The sequence below is a fragment of the Oratosquilla oratoria genome, chromosome 15, assembly GCF_046742065.1.
Source record: "Oratosquilla oratoria isolate Oo_2021 chromosome 15, ASM4674206v1, whole genome shotgun sequence".
Lineage (NCBI taxonomy): Eukaryota > Metazoa > Arthropoda > Malacostraca > Stomatopoda > Squillidae > Oratosquilla > Oratosquilla oratoria.
Genome location: NC_134791.1, coordinates 42,135,127 through 42,158,902, shown reverse-complemented (window position 1 = coordinate 42,158,902; position 23,776 = coordinate 42,135,127). Strand labels below are relative to the sequence as shown.

The following is a 23,776-nucleotide window of genomic DNA, read 5'->3' as shown; positions in this document are numbered from 1 at the left end:
AGATGAAATAGCAAACTGGATTTTGAAAGAATGCAAGAATGAACTGGCAGACAAAATACAAAGCATAATAAACAGGTCCTTGAAAGAAGGAAAAGTTCCAAAAGATTGGAAAAAAGCAAATATAGTACCTATATATAAAGGAGGAAATAAAGAGGACCCTACAAACTATAGACCAGTCTCTCTAACAAGTACAATAGCAAAAATTTGTGAAAGAATTATCAAAAGTAGATGGGTAAAGTATTTAGAAAAAAAAAAAAAACATACTAAATCCAAGGCAGTTTGGATTCAGACAAGGACGATCATGCGTCACCAATTTAATATGTTTCTATTCAAGGCTAATAGATAATACAAGAAAGAGATGGATGGGCTGATTGTGCATTTCTAGACCTAAAAAAAGCTTTTGACAAAGTACCAAATAAGAAGTTACTTAAGAAATTAGAAACTGAAGGAGGAATACAGGGCAAACTGCTTAAATGGATGGAAGACTTTTTGCAAGAAAGAAAAATGAGAGTAGTGATAAGAGACAAACACTCTAACTGGGATGAAGTAATAAGCGGTGTTCCCCAAGGAACAGTTTTGCCCCCAATAATGTTTGCTATATATATTAATGATATGGATAAAGAAATTGAAAGTTACATGAGCTTCTTTGTTTTTGTTAAAAAAAGTGAACACGGAAGAAGATTGTGAGTCACTACAGAGTGATCTCAATAAAGTATGGGAATGGAGTAGGAAGTGGGAGATGGAGTTCAATACCAAAAAGTGTAGTATAATGGAATTTGGAAAAAACAAAAACAAAAAAAGAATAACAGGATCATATAAATTGGAAGAAGGAATAAAAAAGTAGAAAATGAGAAGGACCTGGGAGTCATTATTATGAATAATATGTCACCTGAGAAACATATAAATAAGATTTTTGGAGAAACTTATGATTTAATAAGAACAATCAAAGTGGCATTTACATACCTGGATGAAGAAATGGTGAAGAAAATATTAATCACTTTGATAAGACCAAGATTGGAATATGCAGCAATGATGTGGTCACCAAATACAAAAAAATGTATAAAAAAACTTGAAAGAATACAAAGAGCAATTACAAAATTGGCACCAACACTCTCAAAACTATCATATGAAGAGAGACTAGCAAAACTTGAGCTACAGACACTAGAGCAAAGAAGAGAGAGAGGAGATTTGATAACTATTTACAGAATTATGAAAGGCATAGAAATTATTGATAGAGAGGATCTAATAAAATGGGATGAAAGAAATGCAAGAGGACATGGAAAGAAAATCAAGAAAGACAGCTATAGAAAAGATCTGAAAAAGAACAGCTTTCCTCAGAGTGATAGACATTTGGAACAAGTTAGATGAGAAAGTAGTGTGTGCAAAAACAATACATGAAGTTAAAAATAGTTTAGATAAAATGAGATATGAAGACGGGACACCAAGAGCATAGCTTCCCTTCCCATAAAATACAACCAGGTAAATACACCAAGGGCTTTTTCCCCCTTGCAATGGAGGTAGCCAAAGTTATCCCCACATACTCCACTCCCATTCACCACCTCTCCCTCTCTCTTGGCTCCTCCTGGCTGATGGGTCATCCCAGCACCTCGCTCACTGCCCTGGGTCAGAATATTCAGCAAGACATAGCATAACCACAGCAATTCCACTTCATTTAATCGGCAACTCCCCTCATGCAGAAAAAGAGAAAATGGAGAGAAATCCCTTTGGGCTGTGTCAAAACGTCGTTCACACATCCTCACCTCTCCCATCCCCCATCCACTCCCCTCCATGCATCACAGCATCATCCATACACAACCATTCTCCAGTCACCCCTATCTTCTGTCTTCTCTCTTCCTTCTTCAACAGACATTCACCTCTTTCCCAATGCCCTCTTTACTCCATCCATCCATCTCATCCTTGGTCGTCCCCTCATGTTCACTCCCTCCATCTCTGCCTTCCACACCTCTTTTATTAATATATCTTCACTCATTCTTTCCATGTGTCCAAACCTGTGAGTTCTGAGCTGACTCATATGACGATTAATTCTAATGTGGAACTAACGCAGGCAGTAGGAGCATAGAATTGCTCCTGGAGGCTGTGGCAGTTTGGCTTGGCATTTTCATTATTGTCTTTTTATTTTAATGATGGTCATTCTCTGGGCTTCAAAGGTTTCTGCAGCTTCATGGATGGTGGTCCTCCATTGATTGCAGTTTGATGCTTCTGTGAGCTTTAACAGCTTAAGTCAGTGACTTTTAGGATTTTGTTAAACTGATTTTTGATCCTGCATTTTGGGCAGCCCACTGGTCTATTTCCAGTACAGAGCTCTATACAGGGTCTGATGAGGTAGTCTGTCAGGGTCCATGTGATGAACATGCCCCACTCAGCATAGGTGGTGTTTTATGATGAGGCTTTTGAGGCTGTGACTAGTTGCCTGATTGAGCACTTCAATGTTTGGGAACTGATGCTGAGTATAGTGTGAATCTTTCTTTGATGAAACCTTTCTAGCTTCTTGATGTCTTGACTGTAGATCATCCAGGTTTTGCAGCCATACAGAAGAGTGGATAGAACAACTGCTTGTTGCACCACAATCTTAGTTTGGCACTGCAGGTTGAGGTTACTGAATACTCTGATGGCAAGTTTTCCATAGGCTGCATGTGTTTACCAAATTATAGTATACAGGAAAGGAGCAACACTTGTTGGGTCCCATCTCCTATTCTCTAACTTTCTAACATACTTAGACTCAAATTCATGTATGGTTTGAACTTTATCTATATCTTTGATTTTCAAATATCATATTTAGATTTGAACTATATGGAAAACTGTATATCTTCACATCCTTTTGACATGTGGTCTTTCTTAATTTACTTCCATGACCTCTTAAAGCCCTCCATCTTTAATCAGGAGATCTCTTATATCAATGCAATCTATCCCCTTTCATGATCTGAACACTGTAATCATGTCAACTCTTTCTCTTCGATCTTTCAAAATTGGTAGACCCAGTACTTTTAGTCTTTCCTCATGTAGTTTATCTGCCAGGCTGGGGACTAGTTTGGTTGCTGTCCTTTGTATTCTCTCAATCTTGCTTATATCTTTCACTCTGTGTGGGGACCATACTACTGATGCATATTCCAATCTTGGACATATCAGGGTTTCAATGAGTTTTTTCATCATCTCTTCATCCATATAATGGAATACCACTTTAATCTTCTGCAGTAGTCCATATGTCTCTCCCACAATCCTGTTGATATGTCTGTCAGGTGACAGGTTGTCTTTTATCAACACCCCCAATTTTTTCTCCTCCGTTGAGACTAGACCTATTATTCACATTTGAGCCTGAAATTGTGCACAAAATGTATTACAAGACACCAATTGGGAAGAGTGACCACATACTAATAGAGTTCGAACTTAAAGAACAAAATGATGTGAGAAGAAATAAGAAACATAGAGAAGGAAGATTAATGTACAACAAAATGAACTTTGCAAAATTTATAAAAAACTTCAAAATGCAAACTAGGAAAAATTTTCAAATGAAGAAACAAAGATGGAAGAGAAATGTAAAATTTTTAAAGAAAAATACAAGGAGGGAACAGACAAATATGTATAACAAAAAGTGTAGTGATGCTAAAGACAGATGAGACAAAGCCTGGAAAAGATGGGGGGAAAAAAATAAGACCAAATGGCAAATATATATCAAACTGAGAAATGAATACATAGATAAATGTAGGGAGGAAAAAAGAAACTACGAAAAAGACATAATAGATAAATGTAAGGACCAACCTAAACTATTTTACAGATATACAAATGATAAACTAAAGACAAACACGAAATAGTGAAACTGCACGAAGGAAATAAAGAATATATAGATGATGTAGAAATGGCTGAAGTTATGATCAGGCATTTTAGGTCTGTATTTACAATTGAAAGCTCACAAATTTGGGATGAAGGACAATGAGGAAGATCCCCCGAAATGAAAGAAATAACGGTGACACAGAAAGAAATAAGGGACCAAATAAAATACCTTGACATTAGAAAGTTTCACGGGCCCGATGGAATTGCAAATTGGATATTGAGAGAATGTATAGATGAACTAATGGGCATAATACACAAGATAATTGACTTCTCACTCAAAGAAGGAAAAGTACCACAAGCTTGGAAAAATGCAAATATTGTACCAATATACAAAGGAGGAGACAGAAAATCCTTCAAACTATAGATCGGTATCCCTGACAATCACAGAATTAAACACTTGGAAGAGAACAATATACTAAATCCTAAATCTTTTTATTTTAGAAGTGGAAGATCATGTACCATAAACTTATTATGCTTTTACTCAAGATTAATAGAAATAATACAAGAAAGAGACGGATGGGCAGATTGTGATTTCTTGGGACTTAAAAAAAGGCTTCTGACAAAGGACCACACAAAAAGCTACTAAGGAAAATTGAAATAATAGGTGGAATACAAGGAAAGTTATTGGAATGGATGAAAGATTTCTTGAATGGAAGGAAAATGAGGGTGGTACTTTGAGACAAGAACTCAAATTGGGAAGATATGATAAGTGGAGTCCCTCAAGGCTCTGTATTGGCTCCAATAATGTTTGCTATTTATATAAATGATATGGATGAAGGTGTGGAATGTCATATGAACTTCTTTGCAGATGATGCGAAACTACTCAAGAGAGTGAGTTCAGAGAAAGACTGCAAATCTTTCCAAGAAGACCTAGACAAAGTCTGGAAATGGAGTCAGAAGTGTTAAATGAACTTCGACATAAAGAAATGTAGCATAATGGAATTTGGAAAAAGCAAAAATAGAATATCATGTCAATATAAAATTGGTACAAAGGAAGTAAAAAAAACAAAAAAAATTGGAAAGGGACCTAGGAGTAACTATCTCAAATGACATGACACCAGACAAACTTGTCAATAAATTAGAGAACCTTTCAACTTATTAAGATAAATGAAAGTGGCCTTTGATTGATTACATGGATGGAGAAATGGTTAAGAAAATACAAGTTACACTGATAAGACCAAAATTGAAATATGCTGCAACACTATGGTCACCTAGTTCCAAAAAAAAATACATAAACTAGAAAGAATTCAAAGAGCAATGACAAAGATGGCGCCAACACTCTCCAATTTGACATACGAACAAAGATTGGATAAACTAAATCTACCAACCCTGGAACAAAGAAGAGTAAGAGGTGATTTGCTAACCATCTACAGAATTATGAAAGGGATGGAAATTCTTGATAGAGATGAATTACTAAAGTGGGACAGAAGACAAACAAGAGGGCACAAGGAAACTTAACCCCTTCAATACGGGCCACATCGCACGTCTGGCAGCATTAGCTGCCAGACGTGCGATGTTGCGTCATAATACTCGCATTATAAAAAATAAAGTCACTGCTCTATCACTTGTTCTCTTTCACCCGTGAATTTTAATAACCATAGAAAATATGATGAAGCCAGTTTACAGAGTATGGGGGTCATGCAGGTACGACTACAATAAATATAATCAAGACGTCGACGTCGGCATCCTTGCGTACCCACTTGCTCCTCATGACGCCTACGTAGGCGTCACCGTATGGAAGGGGTTAAGAAGGACAGTTACAGAAGAGATCTGAAAAAGAATAGCTTCCCACACAGAGTGGTAGATATCTGGAACAAAGTGAATGAGGAAACAGTGAGTACTAAAACTATACATGACTTTAAGAACAAACTGGATGCGGAAAGATACAAAAGCGGGCACTTCAAGCATAAAATATAACTAGGTAAATACATACACTTACACATATATATAATCATAAAATACATCCACACCCAATCAGAAAACAAGTTCTTCAAGAGAGACCACCAATATCCATACATCACCAAATCCCCCATAACATCAGTCAGACTGGAAAATGCAAGAACCATACTAGCATGCTTGTGTTCAGAACACCATCCCACTCAAAGACTACCAGTGCACAATAGGTCTGGCCACAAACTCAAACTATCCCACATGCAACTACACTTAGGACACTGAGCATGTTATCTTACACTGTCTCACACTAACCTTATACAACAACGCAAAATTTCATGCAAGAGTGACTGATATGCCTGTCTGTTGACCGTTGCTAGTTATTAGGGATTCATGGGTCTCATGCAAGAGAGACATGGGGCAACATATTGAGTGACTGACAGACAATACCATGTTATCTAATTACAATGGATTACAAAGGAACAACATGCTGACAGGAGACCTTTTGGTCTATAACTAGGTAAGATGGGGAAAAATAATTGAAGTAGATAAATGAATAAAATAAATAATGATAAATAATAAACAAACAGAAAAAATAACAATAATTTATAATAATGCATAAAAAAAAAAATAATAACAAAATAAAAAAGGCGGGCATTACAACATATTTCTTAGGTGGACAAGGTGCAGGGATGACCCGTCATCCAGGAGGTGCTAAGATGAGAGGGAGGGTGGAAGGGTGTGGAGTGTATTCAGGGATGGAATGGGTGGGAATGATTTTATGCCTTTTCCTTTTTGGCTACCTCCCTTGTAAGGGAGAAAAAGCCTTGGTATATGTATATGTAGTTATCTAAATTAATCTTAAAACTTTGAACTGCACTACATTGCACTCCCTCTGTTACCTTTCTGTGTAGGAGAGTTGGAATCTTGTTCATTGCAGCCTGCCAACATGGTTTCTTCTGCACATTCAAATTCTGAACCCTCAGAACTGTAAAAAGATAACATAATTTCTAAATCAATTAGCAAAGTTAAATGAAAAATCATTATCTTTTTGGGGTGTTAATGAATTTTCTTTTATAGACATACACATATTCAAAACAGATTGATGTGCTGCAAGAGAGGGATGGATGGATGGATGGATGGACTGTGCCTCAATCTTGAGATGATTTATGACAAACTACCTCAGTCATCTTATGTGGAAACTAAAGTATATTAGAGGACTGAAGTAAATTACTCAAATGGATGAAAGTGTTTTGAAGGTAATGTATTTCAGGACATTAGTAAAGTACAAGATATCAGGATGGTGAGCAGTGGGCAGCAGAGTCCCACAAGGTTCAGCACTTGAGTCAATAATGTTTCTTTTCTATGTTAATGACATGATATGTGTTTTGCTGTCCAATTGGTGAGAAATGTGGCTGTAGATTTGGTTGGGGCTATTTTGAGTCTATTTGTAGTGAACCAGGTATTGAGTATATAGAGGTATAGTTGTAGTATTTCTGGAGCTTTGACTGCGTTATGGTGTGTATGTGTAATTGCTATTTTGTCTGCATAAGAAGAGATTTGTATTTCTGAGGTGTTGGGTGTCATGTATGAACATATTAAATATTTTGGGGGATAGAACTGAGCACTGTGGTACTCCTTTCTTAAAATTGCTGGTGTGTGATCATTGGTCATTACATGACACATAGACATTTCTACCAGGCAGATAATTGGCCAGCCATCTTTTGGTATTATTGTGCATGTCTGTGTTATATGTTTTTGGCATAACAATTCATTCATGTCATTCAAACAACATATCACAAAAATATGGACTAAATGCACACCTAGACTTAATGCCCTCAGATCAATTGAGCTATGATGAGAGGGAGGAAAGGGTGGTGGATGGGAGTGAAATGGATGGGAGTGGGTATGTGACTTTTGACTCGGCTACCTCCCTTGCAAGAAAAAAAGAAAGAAAAAAAAATCCTTGGTATTACAGAAACATCATTTGGACAAAACAAAGAAACTAATACTACAGTATACAAACAATTCATATCCTCAGTGATGAATTATGTAGGCCTCTAATCTCATTAAGACACACTCCCAACACACTTCATACCATATAAAACAAAGCCCTAAAGACAATTCCAGGCTGCACAAGTACAACACCTACAGACCCCTTTACACCATGAAACAAAAGTCCTCAAAGTCAAAGGATCACATTGGCATGAGAGGCACACAAACACTTCCAGCAGCCTCCATAAACACAGCTCACTCACTACACTTCATAGCAATACCCGCACATGCCAAGAAACATCAAAATAACACCTAAACACCTATATCACACAATCTCTCTCATCTTCTTCCACAACACACACAGTTATAGAAGGCATGAAAAAAACAGCTTTCCCTACAAAATGAGGGATGTATGGAACATACTAGACAAAACAATAGTGTGTGCAAAAACAATACAAGAATCTAAGAGTAAATTAGATATGGTGAGATACAGAGATGGGACACCATGAGCATAGCTCCCCTTCCTGTAAGATACAACTAGGTAGGTAGGTAGGTAGGTAGGTAGGTAGGTAGGTAAGAAGAAGAAGAAGAAGATATATATATATATATATATATATAATATATATATATATATATATATATATATATATAGTATATGGATAGAGTGAGAAGTGAGGAGGTGAGGAGTGGTGGAAAAAGAGATGGCAGATGTGGTTGATGAGAGAGTATTGGGATGGTTTGGACAAATGGAGAGAATGAAGAAAGATTAGTAAGAGGTGTAGATTACTGAAGTGAGTGGAGTGAATTTGAGGGGATGCTGAGGATGAGATGGATGGATGGGGTGAAAGGGGCATTGAGCAAGGAAGGGAGAAGGCAGGAGATTGGGGTGAGTTGGCTGTGTATAGATGATACTGTGATGCAAGGAAGGGAGGGGGCAGGGGATGGGAGTGGGTGGGGAGTGGTTATGTGCAAATATTTTGATGCGGTTTGAAGGAATTCTTCCCTGTCTTCTCTTTTTCTGCATGAGGGGGTCGTTGATTAAATGTAGTAGCCTTGCTTTGGATGTGCTGTGCCTTCCTGCATTGCTTCTGACCCAGGGCAGCAGGCAGATACAGGGATGACCCGTCACCCATGAGGAGCTAAGATGAGAAGGAGGAAAGGGTAGTGGATGGGAGTGAAATGGATGGGAGTGGGTATGTGACTTTTGACTTGGCTACCTCCCTTTTAAGGATACATACATACATACATATACCAAGGGTTTTTCCTCCTTCCAAGGGAGGTAGCCAAAAAGGGAAAGGCATAAAAACACTCCCACCCATTTTATCCCTAAATACACTCCACACCCCTCCCACCCTCCCTCTCATCTGAGCACCTCCTGGATGACGGGTCATCCCTGCACCCTGCCCACCGCCCTGGGTCAGAAGCAGTGTCACAAGACACAGCACATCCACAGCAAGGCCGCTTCATTTAATCGGCGACCCCCCCTCTCCGTCCCCCCTTGCATATAAGGAGAGGACGGGGAGAAATCCCTTCGGGCTGCGTCAAAATTTACTCACACATACTACCCCACCCCCACCCCACATACTTCCTAAACCCTCTATGCACTCATTTAAATCTATCCAAAAGGCCTCCCTTTCTTCCACGCTCTTCTCACTGCCAGGCCCATATGCACTTACAAAGACCCACATCTCCTTTCCCAGTTTCACCTTCATCCACATTATCCTTGAGGAAACCTCCTTCCACTCCACTACCTGTTTACCTATCTCCTCACTTACTAGAATAGCCACCCCTTCCCTCCCTTGCCCTCTCTTCACTCCTGATAACCTCCCACTTACACTCCCAAACTTACACTCACCCTTCCCTTTCAACTTAGTTTCACTCAAAGCCAACACATCCATCTTTCTTCTCACAAACATACTACCTATCTCTTCCCTTTTACTCTCATCTGTACCACATCCACGCACATTAAAAGACCCTTTTAAGGATAAGAAAAAGAAAAAACTTTGGTATTTAGATGGATAGATATATGTATACCTAGGTCTTCTAATCCAACACTTGCCAAGTGCCACTTGTGTGGATGTTTGGGCCCAGGACATGAACCCAATTCAGGAACTGGCCCAGGACATAAACCACTACCAATTTCCTAAGTGGTTTTATGTCCTGGGCCTAAATGTCCGCATAAGTGGTGGTTGACGAGTATTGGATTAAGAGACCTAGGTGTATAGCATAAAGTGGGGGAATAGACTAGGGGTGGAAAGTGAGCAGGCAGAGTGGGCTGATGAAAGATTACTGGGATGATTTAGGCACATGGAAAGAATGAGTGAAAAAAGATGAACAAAAATAGAGTGGAAAGCAGAGGTGGATGGAGTGAACTTGAGAGGATGACTGAGGATGATATGGATTGATGGGGTGTAAGGGGCTTTGAGTAGGACAGGGAGAAGGCAGGGGATAGGGATAAGTGGAGAATGGTTGTGTATGGATATTTTGATGTAACCTGAAGGAATTTCTCCCCATCTCTATTTTCCACATGAAGGGATGAGGAGAGAGGGTTGCTGTTTCAGTGAAGAGACCTTGCTGTGGATATACTGTGTCTTGCTGCACTGCTTCTGACCTGGGCAGTAGATAGGAGACGGGTGATCCTTCATCCACAAGGAGCTAATATAAGTGAAATAGGTGGGAGTATACGGGGGGACAAAGCCCTTGGTATATACAGTAGATAGGTAGATATAACTTAAAGACATACCTGTTGCTAGATGCCTGAGATGAATTCAGTTCATTTTCACTACTTGGTGAAGGGCAGTGCACTTTTTCCTTAGCTTGAGTCTTGGCTTTTGACTTCTTTGAGTTATTTGAACCTTTCTTAATTTTTGAACCAGCTGTAACTTTCTTCCAATTCTTTTTTGACTGACCTGTAAAATACAAATTTCAAGGAAAATGAAACACACAATTCACAAATGTACATATAAATGTACACATACATACCCACTCAAAGAATCCATGATCTGTCCAAGACTGTAATATGTGTCAGTGGTTTGGTCTCCACAATGATTAAGGATATAAGCAAGATCAAGGGAATACAATTACATTATTCAGGTCAATAAAGGGTATCTAGACTACATTGACAGATCTCTTGATTAATATGAGGGCTTGAAGAGGTCATAAGAAAAAATTAAGGAAAACTACCATATTTTTCGGACCATAAGGCGCGGGCAAAATCCTTAAAACTGGCCAAAATCAGGTGGTGTGCCTTATTGTGAGGTGCGCCTTATGTGTGGCTTCAGTGCAAAAAAATGCCTCGGACAGTGACGTACTATTTTTACACGTTTTGTAGCTAGCCTGCCGACGGCGACAGTGCATAGGCCTAGCAAAAGTTACAACCAAGTTATAACCAAGATGCATGTATCTTGACAAGAAAATTGCGAAAACTTCGACAGTTTTCGTGTCCATGCCACCGCATTCATTCACGATATCATGGCTATGACATGATAGCGTCCACAACGCAGACAGCCATTTTGCATTGGTCTAGTCTCGCTCCACTCAGACTGTAGTCATTTGGGTATTTTTTTAGTTTCGACCATGGGCGCAATATACCAATAGAAAATTAATGATTAATTTTGTAAATTAAAATGTATCAACATAATATGCAATTTTGTGGGCGGAAATGAAAATAAAAAATACCTTGCTATAAGCAAATATGCTAATGAACGAAGTCGGTAGCATAGGATCGGGACGCCATCTTGTCGTCTGTCAATTGACGGCCTCGGTACTTCCAACAGTACCTCACCAGGTATATTTTCTTGAAGGAATGTTATGGAGCGGAGATACATGCATTCCTTCAAGCTGCAAGAACTTTGTAAACCCCGCAAGCTGAGAGAGTGGTTGAAAAGCCCGCCAACGTCTCTCACAATGACAACAACAAGGACGAGCTGGATGACATTTAATTTGCAGGTAATGATTTAGGTTAGGTTAGGTTAGACGAATTTATCATCCTTTCATTTCTTCGACGTCGGCATCTATCATAACAAACATGGTGTACCATTCATCCGACACGACATCGTTACTTACGAAATCTGTTTTAGCACCTTTTTTGTTTTTTAATTCCACTCACAAAATTGCATATTACGTTGATACATTATAATTTACAAAATTAATAATTAATTTTCTATTGCTATATTGCGCCCATGGTCGAAACTAAAAATTTACCTTCATTTGTAATCCTGTGTTTTTAAGAGAATAGAGAATTCCGGGAATAAAACTGCTAATGTTGGTTTTATTCCCCTCAATTCCCGTAATGTGTTTATGTTGTTTTTTAGGGGGATTGGCAGGGCAGGCCGTCCATGGAGGTGGTCTGATTTCACTGAACCCCCCCCCCAAAAAAAAAAAAAAAAAAAAAAAAAAATCAATTATTTTTTTAATTTTGCTAAATCCCAACCGATTTTTCTCATTCAACAACGAAAATGTTCAGTTCTGAATGCACTCACATATGCATGATTATCCGATGACGAGACCAGGTGCGCCTTATGGTCAGGCATCTATCCTTATGTAAGGACGGGGAATAGCAAATTACAGGTGCACCTTATGGTCCGAAAAATACGGTATATGTCTAAAAGATATGAAGAAATACAGTTTTCCATATAGATGTATAAATACTTGGAATAGCTTAGAAGGTGATACAACCCAAACTGGAACAATACATTAATTTAAATATGAAAAGTGGAAACTAAGGACATACGACTATGTTGTAACTACCCGGTACATTAATTTAAGGTTAGGTATGGTAAATTGGAGAGTAAGAGATGGGAACCAATGAGTGTTGCTCCTTTCCTGTATACTATCTATTTATATACCAAGGGCTTTTTCCCCCCTTACAAGGGAGATAGCCATCCTTTCCTCCCTCTCATCTTAGCTCTTCATGGATAATGGGTCATCCCTGTATCTTGCCCACTGCTATGGGTCAGAAGCAATGTAGTAAGACACAGTACAACTACAACAGAGTCACTTCACTAAATTGGCAACCCCACTCTGATCCCTTCATGAAAAGAAGAAGAAGAAGACAGGGAGAAATCCCTTTGGGTTGTGTCAAAATATCATTCACACATAACCACTCCCTACTTTCCCCCCTATCTCCTGCCTCCTCCCTTCCTTAAGTCACAATATCATCTATAAACAGTCATTCTCCACTGAACCCTATCTCCTACCTTCTCCATTCCTTGCTCAACACCCTTTTCACTCCATCTATCCGTCTCATCCTTGGTTGTTCCCTCAAGTTCATTCCATCCACCTCTGCCTTTCACATATCCTTTACTAATCTTTCTTCATTCATTCTTTCCATGTGTGACTCCAAACCCAATACTCTTTCATCGACCCTATCTGCCAACCCCACTCTCCTCATTTTTCACTCTATCCAACCTTGTAACCCCTACCATACTTCTCAGACATTTCATCTCTGCCTCTCTTAAAGCTTACTCGATAGTGATTGATGTGCTGCAAGAGAAAGAGGGGTGGGTGGACTGTGTGCACCTTGACCTAGAGAAAGCATTTGATAAAGCATCTCACATTGGCTTACCGTATATACCTAAATAACAGTCGAGTTTTTTATTTGCCATTTTTAAGGCTGAATTTAAGAGGTTGACATTAATGTGGATACTACTTTTTTGGGAATTAAATTCATGTCTAATCTGGGTCAAATTTTTTATTAGCAAAAGCCTAATTTATGTATAAATCATTAAACAACAAAAATATGAAGATTAATGGTGATTTTGGGAAAACAATAAGATTTCAGTTGAATGTCTATGTTACACAAGTGTATGCCTTGTGTCTTCCAGCATTTTAGAATGGTCACTCTATTTCCAAGAACATGCTTTCAGGGGCACATAGATCACCACAAATTTTTTATTTTTCATGTCACTATTTTCAACTCTTATCATGATCAATTCGACAATATTTTCTCCTGTGATCTTCATCACATTTAAGCCCTTCTTCATCAAAAACATGACTCCTCTACCCTGTTTTTCCTCTCTGTTTTTATCCAGTGATTATATAATCTTAGTCCAACACTTTGGTGGTTGTGGACCTTCTAATTTCATCTCCACAATTCTCATTATATCTGGTTTTTCTGCAGACAGATAATCATTTAATTCAACTAATCATGAAATCAGACCATCTATGTTGGTAAAGTTACTTTTATTTTTTTTTTCCTCCTTGTTTTCTGCTGCCTGCATTTCCTTTCCTTTGATATACTGTTTTCTCAGCCTCACATCCAGCACTAAAAAAAAAAAAAAAATCGGTCTCTGATCCTTCTCATTTTTCTTTCATTAGCTTAATTTCCTCGTGTCTTGTCTCTCTCTTTTTCCTCATTGCTCATTTCCTTTCTTATCCATATACTTTTGTAGTTTTCACTTTTTGCCAACTTTCCTGTTTTTGCTAATACTTCTGCTATCATTTGTGACAGTTTAATTTTTAGAGGTAGATCATTTTCTTTTGAGTACTGTCCTTCTCTATGCATTTCTATTTCCTTTCTATTTCTTGCCCCTCATCTTGTACTTGCTATTTTTCTCCTCTTTTTCTCTTAAGTGCCTAACTAAACTGTGTTCTTCCTTTATACCATATAACACTATGCACTTCTTTTTTTCTTGTCTACTGTGTCTCTGGCCCAATTTTCTTTTTCTTTGATTACTTTAATAAATATTTCACATTTTCTTGTACTTGGTGTTGGACAATTTCTTTAAATGCTATTTTTTGGTTCTCCTGATCTAATTTTCATTGGTTTTTAATTTTTTGAAGATCCGTCTCCCTCACACCATCTCCAACTTTCTTGGTCACCACTTTAATTTGTTCATTTACCTTTCTTTTTAAAGCCTCATTTTTGCTAGTATCTTCATTTTTCATCCTTTCATTTTATTTTTTACTTTGATTAGTTCTTTTTTTTAGGTCACTTACCTATTCATTTCTGCATCTTGTTTTTTTTATTATTCACTTCTTTATACATTGCAAGGTATTACTCTCTTAATTCCATGAAATATTTCTATACCTTATCTCCCTTCCTAATTCTATACTTATGTGTTCATTGGTATAGGTGGAAGATTGTTGTACATGTTTGAGTAGTAAACTGCTGGGGTGTTTTTCTTATGTTCAGGTGGTGGTGCTTTTGTGATGTAATGAGATGGGTGGGTGCTGTTTAGAGTTTTGGAATTAATTGTGTACACATAATTTTCATAACATGGTGAATAAATCAATGAAGATGACAGAAATTAACACACAGACAAATTCAATAATGTTCAGATAAGGAAAATTATAAAATTGGCAGAAGCTTAGGAAATAAATTTGAATGAGAAACAAACAACAGAGGACCAAGTTTTAATAGTGATATAATAGAAGGATCCATAGGAGGAAAGAGGGAGGAAAAGAATGAAAAATATTAGAAACAACCCACACATATATAGATTGATATCTGCAAAATCAGAGCTTAACATAAGAACATAAGAATGAAGGAGACTGCAAGATACTACAAGGCCTACACTAGGCAGTTCCATGTCCATTACTATCATCCTTATCCATAAATTATCTAACCCTCTTAAATGATTGTTAGTTTCAGTGCTCACTACATGATTATTGAGTCAAGTTCACTTGTTAGCCACTCTATTGGTAAACTAGTTTTTGCCTATGACTAAAGGAGAAAGAACCAGACATAATGTGATTTGCTGAACCCAAACTTGCTGAAACCAAACTCAATAGAAATACTGATGTTCAGATGATTGATGGAAAATATGACATATGTAAGATGTACATAAGAAAAAAAAATGTAGGTGAGGTGATGATGGCAATGAAAACAAGCATCAAGGTGAAGCAGAAGTGAGAAAAGGAATAGCCAACAGAAGGGATGGGGGATGGGATTAGGAGTCCTACTACCTGTAGCCCCAAAAGGGGACATTCCTAAAAAAGAAAGAAAAGGCATAAGAGGGTCTGGGAGTTTTCCAACCAGTACCCTAAGGTTTGGGTCTTTTAATGTGCGTGGATGTGGTACAGATGAGAGTAAAAGGGAAGAGACAGGTAGTATGTTTGTGAGAAGAAAGATGGATGTACTGGCTTTGAGTGAAACTAAAAATGAAAGGAAAGGGCAAACTGTGAAGTTTGGGAGTGTAGCTGGGAGGTACTCAGGAGTGAAGAGGGGATGAGGGAGAGAAGGTGTGGCAAAACTAGTAAGTTAAGAGATAAGTAAGCGGGGTATGGCGGTGCGGAATGAGGTGTCAACAAGGTTTGATGAGGATGAAGGTGAAGCTGGGAAAGGAGATGTGTGGTTTTTGTAAGAGCGTAAGTACATGGTAGTGAGAAGAACATAGAAGGAAAGGGAGGCATTATGGGTAAGATATAAATTGTGCATTTAGAGGGGATTAGGGAGAAATGTCAATGTTAGTTGGTATAGGGAGACCTAAATTGTCTAGGGTAGGAAATGAACCCATTGACAGAGTGATTTGGGAAGTATTGGAGTTTGCGGTAAAAATCGTAGTGGAGAACTGAATGGTGATGGGTTATGCAAGAGAGTTGATGATAGCAAATACAGTGTTTAAGAAATAAAGTCAAGCATAAGTACACATGGAGAGGGTGGTGGATGGAAAGGTGACAGACAGAGGCATTAATGGACCTATATAGTTGGTGACCAGGAGTATGGTAGGAAGAGTTAAGGATGTACCAAGTATGGAAGAGAGTGGTGAGGTGGAAATAAGAAAGTGGGGAGAATAGGGAGTTTGTTAATGAAGGTGAAAATGAAGAAAAAGAGTAGAGGAAAGGATAGAGTAGAACTAGGAGGAATGAAATGGTTCAAGGAGGGAGTCATAAGGTGTGAAAGATGTGTGGAAAGGGTAGAACAAGGAAGTTGTGAGTTGAGGGGACATAGGATGGATGGGGAATAAGAGGTAAAGAAGGAAAGAGGAAGAGGAGAGAGGATGATTTGGAAAGATAAATTTTGGAAGTTTTAGAGGGAAGAGGAGGTTAGTAAGGAAAAGGTGTGTAATGGGAAGGATGGAGATGATAATTAGAATTTGTGGGAGGTAAGTGAAAGAAAATGAGGAAAGGAGGTGATAATGAGGAGAGAGGGGAAAATCAGTGGAGTGGAAAGATAAGAAGGTAAGGGGGTTGGATGTTAAAATGATGAAAGGAGGTCTGAAAAGGAGGACTGGCTGGTGACGTTATTATAATAAAAATAATAAGGTTTATTCTAATTAAACATTACAAAAAGTGATTAAAGAAAAAAAGAAAAATTAATATATAAGCAAAATATTATGTGCACAATAGATGGGATAGCACTGTTTTTGTAGTAGGTGCCAGAGGACTGGAGGAGTGCCTGTATAGTTCTGCTTTACAAAGGAAAGGGGGACAAGTGTGAGTGTAGTAGTTACAGAGGGATTAGCTTGTTGAGTGTAGTTGGGAAGGCTTATGGGAGGGTCTTGATTGATAGGATTAGGAGAGGAAGAGAGGGAGTAATTGGTGAGGAACAGTGTGGTTTTTGGACAGGTAGGGGATGTGTAGATCAGATTTTTGTGGTATAAGACAGATATGTGAGAAAGCTATAGGAAAAGGTAAGGATGTTTTTTTGGGCTTTTATGGATCTGGAAAAGGCTTACAACAGGGTAGACAGGAAGGCACTGTGGCAGGTACTGCAGATATATGGGATAGGAGGAAAGCTATTAAGAGCAGTCAAGAGTTTTTATGAGAGTAGTAGAGCTTGCGTTAGGATTAGAAACGGAGAGAGTGAATGGTTTGAGGTAAAAATGGGACTTCGTCAGGGATGTTATGTCGCCCTGGCTGTTCAATCTCTACATGGATGGGGTGGTGCGAGAGGTGAATGCAAGGGGTCAGGGGTTGGAGATGATTAAAGAAAATTGAGAAAAGTGGGAGGTGAGCCAGTTGTTGTTTGCTGACGACACTGCACTTGTAGCAGGATCAGAGGAGGGATTGAGGAAGTTAGTGACAGGGTTTGAGAACGGTGTGGGGGGGGGGGGGGGGGGGTAGAGAAAGAAGGAAGCTGAACATAAATGTGGGCCAAAAGTAAAGTGATGAGGATGTACAAGGGTATGAGAGTGGACATTAGGCTAGGTAGGTGAGCATTAAGGGTGAGAAAACCCCCCCTGGGAGGAAGTGGATTAGTTTCAGATAACTTGGGTGCGAATGTGACAGGTTAAGAAAAAAGGGAGGATAGGGTCTCAGGAGAAGTGGGGGTGGAGGTAGAAGTAGATTTGAGAGAAGCGAGTAAGTAATGCCCTGGTGGATTAAAAAGTGTAATGAGAAAATAGAGCATCCTGGGAATGGATGCTGATGAGGAGGTTATGTGAAGGAGGTGATTGTGCCAACAGCAATGTACGGGGCAGAAGAAACATGGAACATGAGAGAGGAAGAGAGGAGTTTGAATGTGTTTGAGATTGATGAAAATTGTCAGAGAAGTATGATAAGGGTTACTAGGCTAGATATAAGAGTGAGAGGAAGAATGAGGAGGTGCAGGAGGAGAACAGGGGTGGAAAAGGAGCTGGGAGATAGGGTTGAATGAAAGAGTATTAGGATGGTTTGGGAACACTTGGAAAGAATGAGTGAAGAAAAGATTAGTAAAAGAGGTGTGGAAGGAGTGAATATGAGGGGGGTGTCCTAGGATGAGATGGATGGAAGGGGTGTAAAGGGGCTTTACAAAAGAGAGGAAATGTCTGTAGAGGGAAGGACAGGAAGAGGACAGAAGATAGGGGTGAATGCGAGAAAGGGTTGTGATATAGATGAAGGATGTGATGCATGAGGGGGATGTGGGTGGTGGATGCGGGGGTGAGGATGTGATCGCGATGAGAGGGGAGTGGGTTGGGGGGTGGAGGGTGGAGGAAGTATGTATGAGGATAAAATTTTATGAACGCAGCCAAAAGGGATTTCTTCCCCGTCCTTCTCCTTTCCTGCATGCGAGGGGGGGGGGGGAGGGGGGGGAGGGGGGGGGGGGGGGGGTGGGGGGGGGGGGGGGGGGGGGGGGGGGGTGGGGGGGGGGTGGGGGGGGGGGGGGGGGGGGGGGGGAGGGGGGGGGGGTGGATGGGGTGGGGGCGGGGGGGGGGGTGGGGGGGGGGGGGGGTGGTGGGGTGGGGGACGGAGGGGGGGGGGGGTCGCCGAATTTATGAAGCGGCCTTGCTGTGGATGTGCTGTGTCTTGCGACACTGCTTCTGACCCAGGGCAGTGGACAGGATGCAGGGATGACCCATCATCCAGGAGGTGCTAAGATAGGAGGGAGGGAGGAGGGTGGAGGGGAGTGGAATATATGGGAAACGAAATGGGTGGGAGTGATTTCTATGCCTTTTTCTTTTTGGCTACCCCCCGTGTAAGGGGGAAAAAGCCTTTGGTATATGTATGTACAAGTCAGTGGGGTGGGGTGAAAAAACGAGATATTGGAGTGGTTTACATGCCTCTAAAAACAAGAGCAGACAATGAAACTGAGTACAAAGAATTAATAAATAACACAGCCAATCAACTGGAAAGAATCACAGAAAAAAAGAACATAATTAATGGGCAACTTTAATTCAGAGGTAATATGGGAAGAATGGGATATAGAAGTGAGGAATCCTGGGGCAACATACCGTATTTTTCGGACCATAAGGCGCTTCGTACCATAAGGCGCACCCGTAATTTGCTATTCCCTGTCCTTACATAAGGCGCACCTGACCATAAGGCACACCTGGTCTCGTCATCGGATAATCATGCATATGTGAGTGCATTCAGAACAACATTTTCGTTGTTGAATGAGAAAAATCGGTTGGGATTTCGCAAAATTACAAAAATAAATTATATATATTTTTATTTTGGTCAGTGAAATCAGACCACCTCCATGGACGGTTTGCCCTGCCAATACTCCTAAAAAACAACAAACACGTTACGGGAATTGTGGGGAATAAAACCAACATTAGCAGTTTTATTCCCGGAATTCTCTATTCACTTAAAAACACAAGATTACAAATGAAGGTAAATTTTTAGTTTCGACCATGGGCGCAATATAGCAATAGAAAATTAATTATTAATTTTGTAAATTATAATGTATCAACGTAATACGCAATTTTGTGAGCGGAAATAAAAAACAAAAAATGTGCTGAAACAGATTTCGTAAGTAACGAAGTCGTGTTGGACGAATGGTACACCATGTTTGTTATGATAGATGCCGACTTTGAAGATATGAAAGGGTGATAAATTCGTCTAACCTAACCTAACCTGTGTTTAATAAATCATTACCTGCAAATTAAATGTCATCCGGCTCGTCCTCGTTGTCGTCGTCGTGAGAGACGTTGGCGTCCCGATCCTATGCTACTGACTTCGTTCATTAGCATATTTGCTTGTAGCAAGGTATTTTTTATTTTCATTTCTGCTCACAAAATTGCATATTACGTTAATACATTTTAATTTACAAAATTAATAATTATTTTTATATTGCTATATTGCGCCCATGATCGAAAAAAAAAAAAAAATACCCAAATGACTACAGTGTGAGTGGAGCGAGACTAGACCAATGCAAAATGGCTGTCTGTGTTGTGGACGCTATCATGTCATAGCCATGATAGCGTGAATGAATGCTGTGGCATGGACCCGAACACTGTCGAAGTTTTCGCAATTTTCTTGTCAAGATACATGCATCTTGGTCATAACTTGGTTGTAACTTTTGCTAGGCCTATCATGCACTGTCGCTGTCGGCAGGCTAGCAACTAAACGTGTCAAAATAGTACGTCACTATCTGAGGCATTTTTTTGCACTGAAGCCACACATAAGGCGCACCACACGATAAGGCGCACCACCCGATTTTGGCCGATTTTAAGGATTTTTCCCGCGCCTTATGGTCTGAAAAATACGGTACTATTAAACATAAAAATGGACCTTCTCCCAATCTACATAAAAAAAAAGTATTTACCATTATTCACTGTCTTGTCAGTAGCCTTTCCTGGTGTCTCAATATAACTTGTATCAGGTTCACTATCTGTCACTAATGGGTGAGTTTTTTCATAAATATGGTTCAATAATAAAACAGCTTTTCTTTTACTAATGGGACGAATTCCATACTTACTTAGTTGCTTCTGAAAAGAAAAATACAGTTATCTACTTTTGTAATAGGTACATGAAAAAATATTGCTTCAACAATATAAAATTGGTACAAAGGAAGTTATAAAAGTAAACTCAGAAAGGAACCTAGGAGTAATTATCTCAAATGACATGACACCAGATAAACATGTTAACAAAATTGTTAGAGAAACGTATTACTTAATAAGATCAATGAAAGTGGCCTTTGACTACATGGATGACCAAAATTGGAATATACAGCATCTCTATGAACACCTAGTACGAGAGAGAGAGAGAGAGAGAGAGAGAGAGAGAGAGAGAGAGAGAGAGAGAGCGAGAGAAAAAAAAATAAACTGGAAAGAATTCAAAGAGTAATGACAAAGATGGCACCAACACTTTGCAATTTGACATACGAACAAAGACTGGACAAACTAAACTTATCAACCCTTGGATTTAATAATTATCTACAGAATTATGAAAAGGATAGAAATTCTTGATAGGGATGACTTACTGAAATGGAACAGAAAAAAATAAAAGAGTACACGAGAAGAAATGATGACAAAATTCATCAAAACCATGATACATCCAAGACTGGAATATGCGTCAGTGGTATGGTCCCCACACAGAGTGAAGGATATAAGCAAGATCGACAGAATATAAAAGGCAGCAACCAAATTGGTCCCCAGCCTAACAGATAAATCATATGACGAAAGACTAAAAGCACTGGGTCAGCCAACTTTGAAAGATTGAAGAGAAAGAGGGAAATGGTTACATTATTCAGGTCACTAAAGGGGATAGATTGCATTGACAGAAGAGATCTCCTGATTAAGGGTGGGAGAGCTTTAAGAAGGTATGGGAACATATTATGAAAGAACTTCTACTCAAGATCAATAGACACAATACAAGAAAGAGATGGGTGGGCGGACTGTGCTTTTCTGGACCTGCAAAAGGCATTCGATAAGGTACCACATACGAAACTTATAAAGAAGATAGAGTCAAAAAGGCATCAGAGGAAAATTATTGGAATGGATGAAAGACTTCCTGATTGGAAGGAAAATGAGAGTTGTAATTAGAGAAAAATTCCCCAACTGGGAAGAAGTAAAAAGCGGTGTCCCGCAAGGATCAGTGCTGGCCCTGATCATGTTTGCTGTATACATTAATGACATGAATGAAGGTGTGGAGTGCTATATGAATTTCTTTGCAGATGATGCAAAATTACTTAAGAAGGTAAAAAGTGAAGAGGACTGCAACTCATTACAACAAGATCTGGACACGATCTGGAATTGGACTCAAAAGTGGGAAGTAAAATTTAATATAAAGAAATGCAGTATAATGGAAGTTGAAAAGAGTAAAAACAGAATATCAAAAGACTACAGAATTGGGGAAAAAAGTAAAAAAGCAAACTGAAAAAGATCTTGGAGTGATGATTGGAAAGGACATGAAACCAGATAAGCATATAAATAAAATATTCGGAGAAATCTACAATTTATTGAGGTCAATCAAAGTGGCATTTGTTTATTTGGATGAAGAAATGATAAAGAAAATACTAACTACACTAATAAGACCAAAACTTGAGTAGGCAGCATCACTTTGGACACCCAGTACCAAAAAGAATATTAAGAAATTAGAAAGAATACAAAGAGCGACAACCAAACTTACACCAACTCTCGCCGAACTAACATATGAGCAAAGACTGTCTAAATTGAATCTACCAACTTTGGAACAGAGAAGAGAAAGAGGAGATTTGCTGACTATATACAGAATAATGGAAGGAATGGAAGTTTTAGACAGGAAAGACTTGTTAGCGTGGGACAACAGTAAAATGAGACACGGAAAAAAACTGAAAAAGGACAGTTATAGAAGAAACTTGAAAAGGAACAGCTTCCCACACAGAGCGATAAATACATGGAAACAACGAAACAGTATGTGCAAACACTATACAAGATTTTAAGATAAAACTTGATGCAGAGAGATACAAAGACGGGTCACCACGAGCATAGCTCCCTTCCCGTATATTTAGTCCAAGCTCAAACAACACATGAATTCAAATCTAATTATGATAATTGGAAATCAAGGATTAAGTTGAAACTAAATGAATTCGAGGATAGGTAAGATAAATTGGAGAGTAGGAGATGGGACTCAACAAGTGTTACTTCTTTCCTGTATACTACAATTAGGTAAATACCACCAGTAACCACAGAACACTTCTCATAACATTAGACATTAGTAAAGCTTTTGATGCTATCCCCCGCCACAACCTAACAAATAAAATATATAACACAGACATGCACAATAACACCAAAAGATGGCTGGCCAATTATCTGGCAGGTGGGAATGCTTACGTGTCATATAATGGCCAATCATCGCACATCAGAAACATTAAGAATGGAGTACCACAGGGCTCAGTTCTACCCCCCACACTATCTAATCTATACATGCATGACTTACCCACACCAGACAACTCAGAAATGCAAATCTCTTCCTACGCAGATGACATAACAATCACATGCACACATCGTAACACAGACAAAGCTGCGGAAATAATCTAGCCATACCTTGATACACTCAACACATGGTTCATCACAAACAGACTCAAAATAGCTCCAACCAAATCTACAGCAACACTTCTCACCAACTGGACAATAGAACACAAATACATACCTCATCTCTACATCAACAACACTCTATTACCACACACAAACACACCAAAAATTCTTGGTGTAACATACGATACATCCATGTCTTTCAAACAACACATCACAAACATAAAAAACAAATGCACACCTAGACTTAACGCACTTAAGTCAATCACTGGAACGACATTTGGACAAAACAAAGAAACTAATATAACAATATACAAACAATGCATACGCTCAGTGTTGAATTATACGAGTCCTGCATGGGCTCCTAATCTCAGTGAGACACACCACAACACCCTTCAAATCATACAAAACAAAGCCCTAAAAACAATTACAGGCTGCACAAA

The 23,776-nt window shown here is 39.0% G+C and overlaps 1 protein-coding gene across 4 annotated transcripts in view; it reads right to left on the bottom strand.

Moving 5' to 3' along the window:
• mus312 (mutagen-sensitive 312) overlaps positions 1-23,776 on the bottom strand; it is a 94,482-nt gene that overhangs the window by 16,272 nt on the left and 54,434 nt on the right. For 3 of the 4 annotated variants that reach the window (XM_076198831.1, XM_076198829.1, XM_076198832.1), the window contains 3 exons: positions 20,645-20,807; positions 10,478-10,643; positions 6,642-6,727 (listed from right to left, as the gene is read on the bottom strand). In XM_076198831.1, the coding sequence (XP_076054946.1) occupies positions 6,642-6,727; positions 10,478-10,643; positions 20,645-20,807 (415 nt within the window). Of the gene's footprint in view, positions 1-5,545; positions 5,658-6,641; positions 6,728-10,477; positions 10,644-20,644; positions 20,808-23,776 lie in introns of those variants that run through there. The other variant, XM_076198830.1, reaches the window with a different exon arrangement.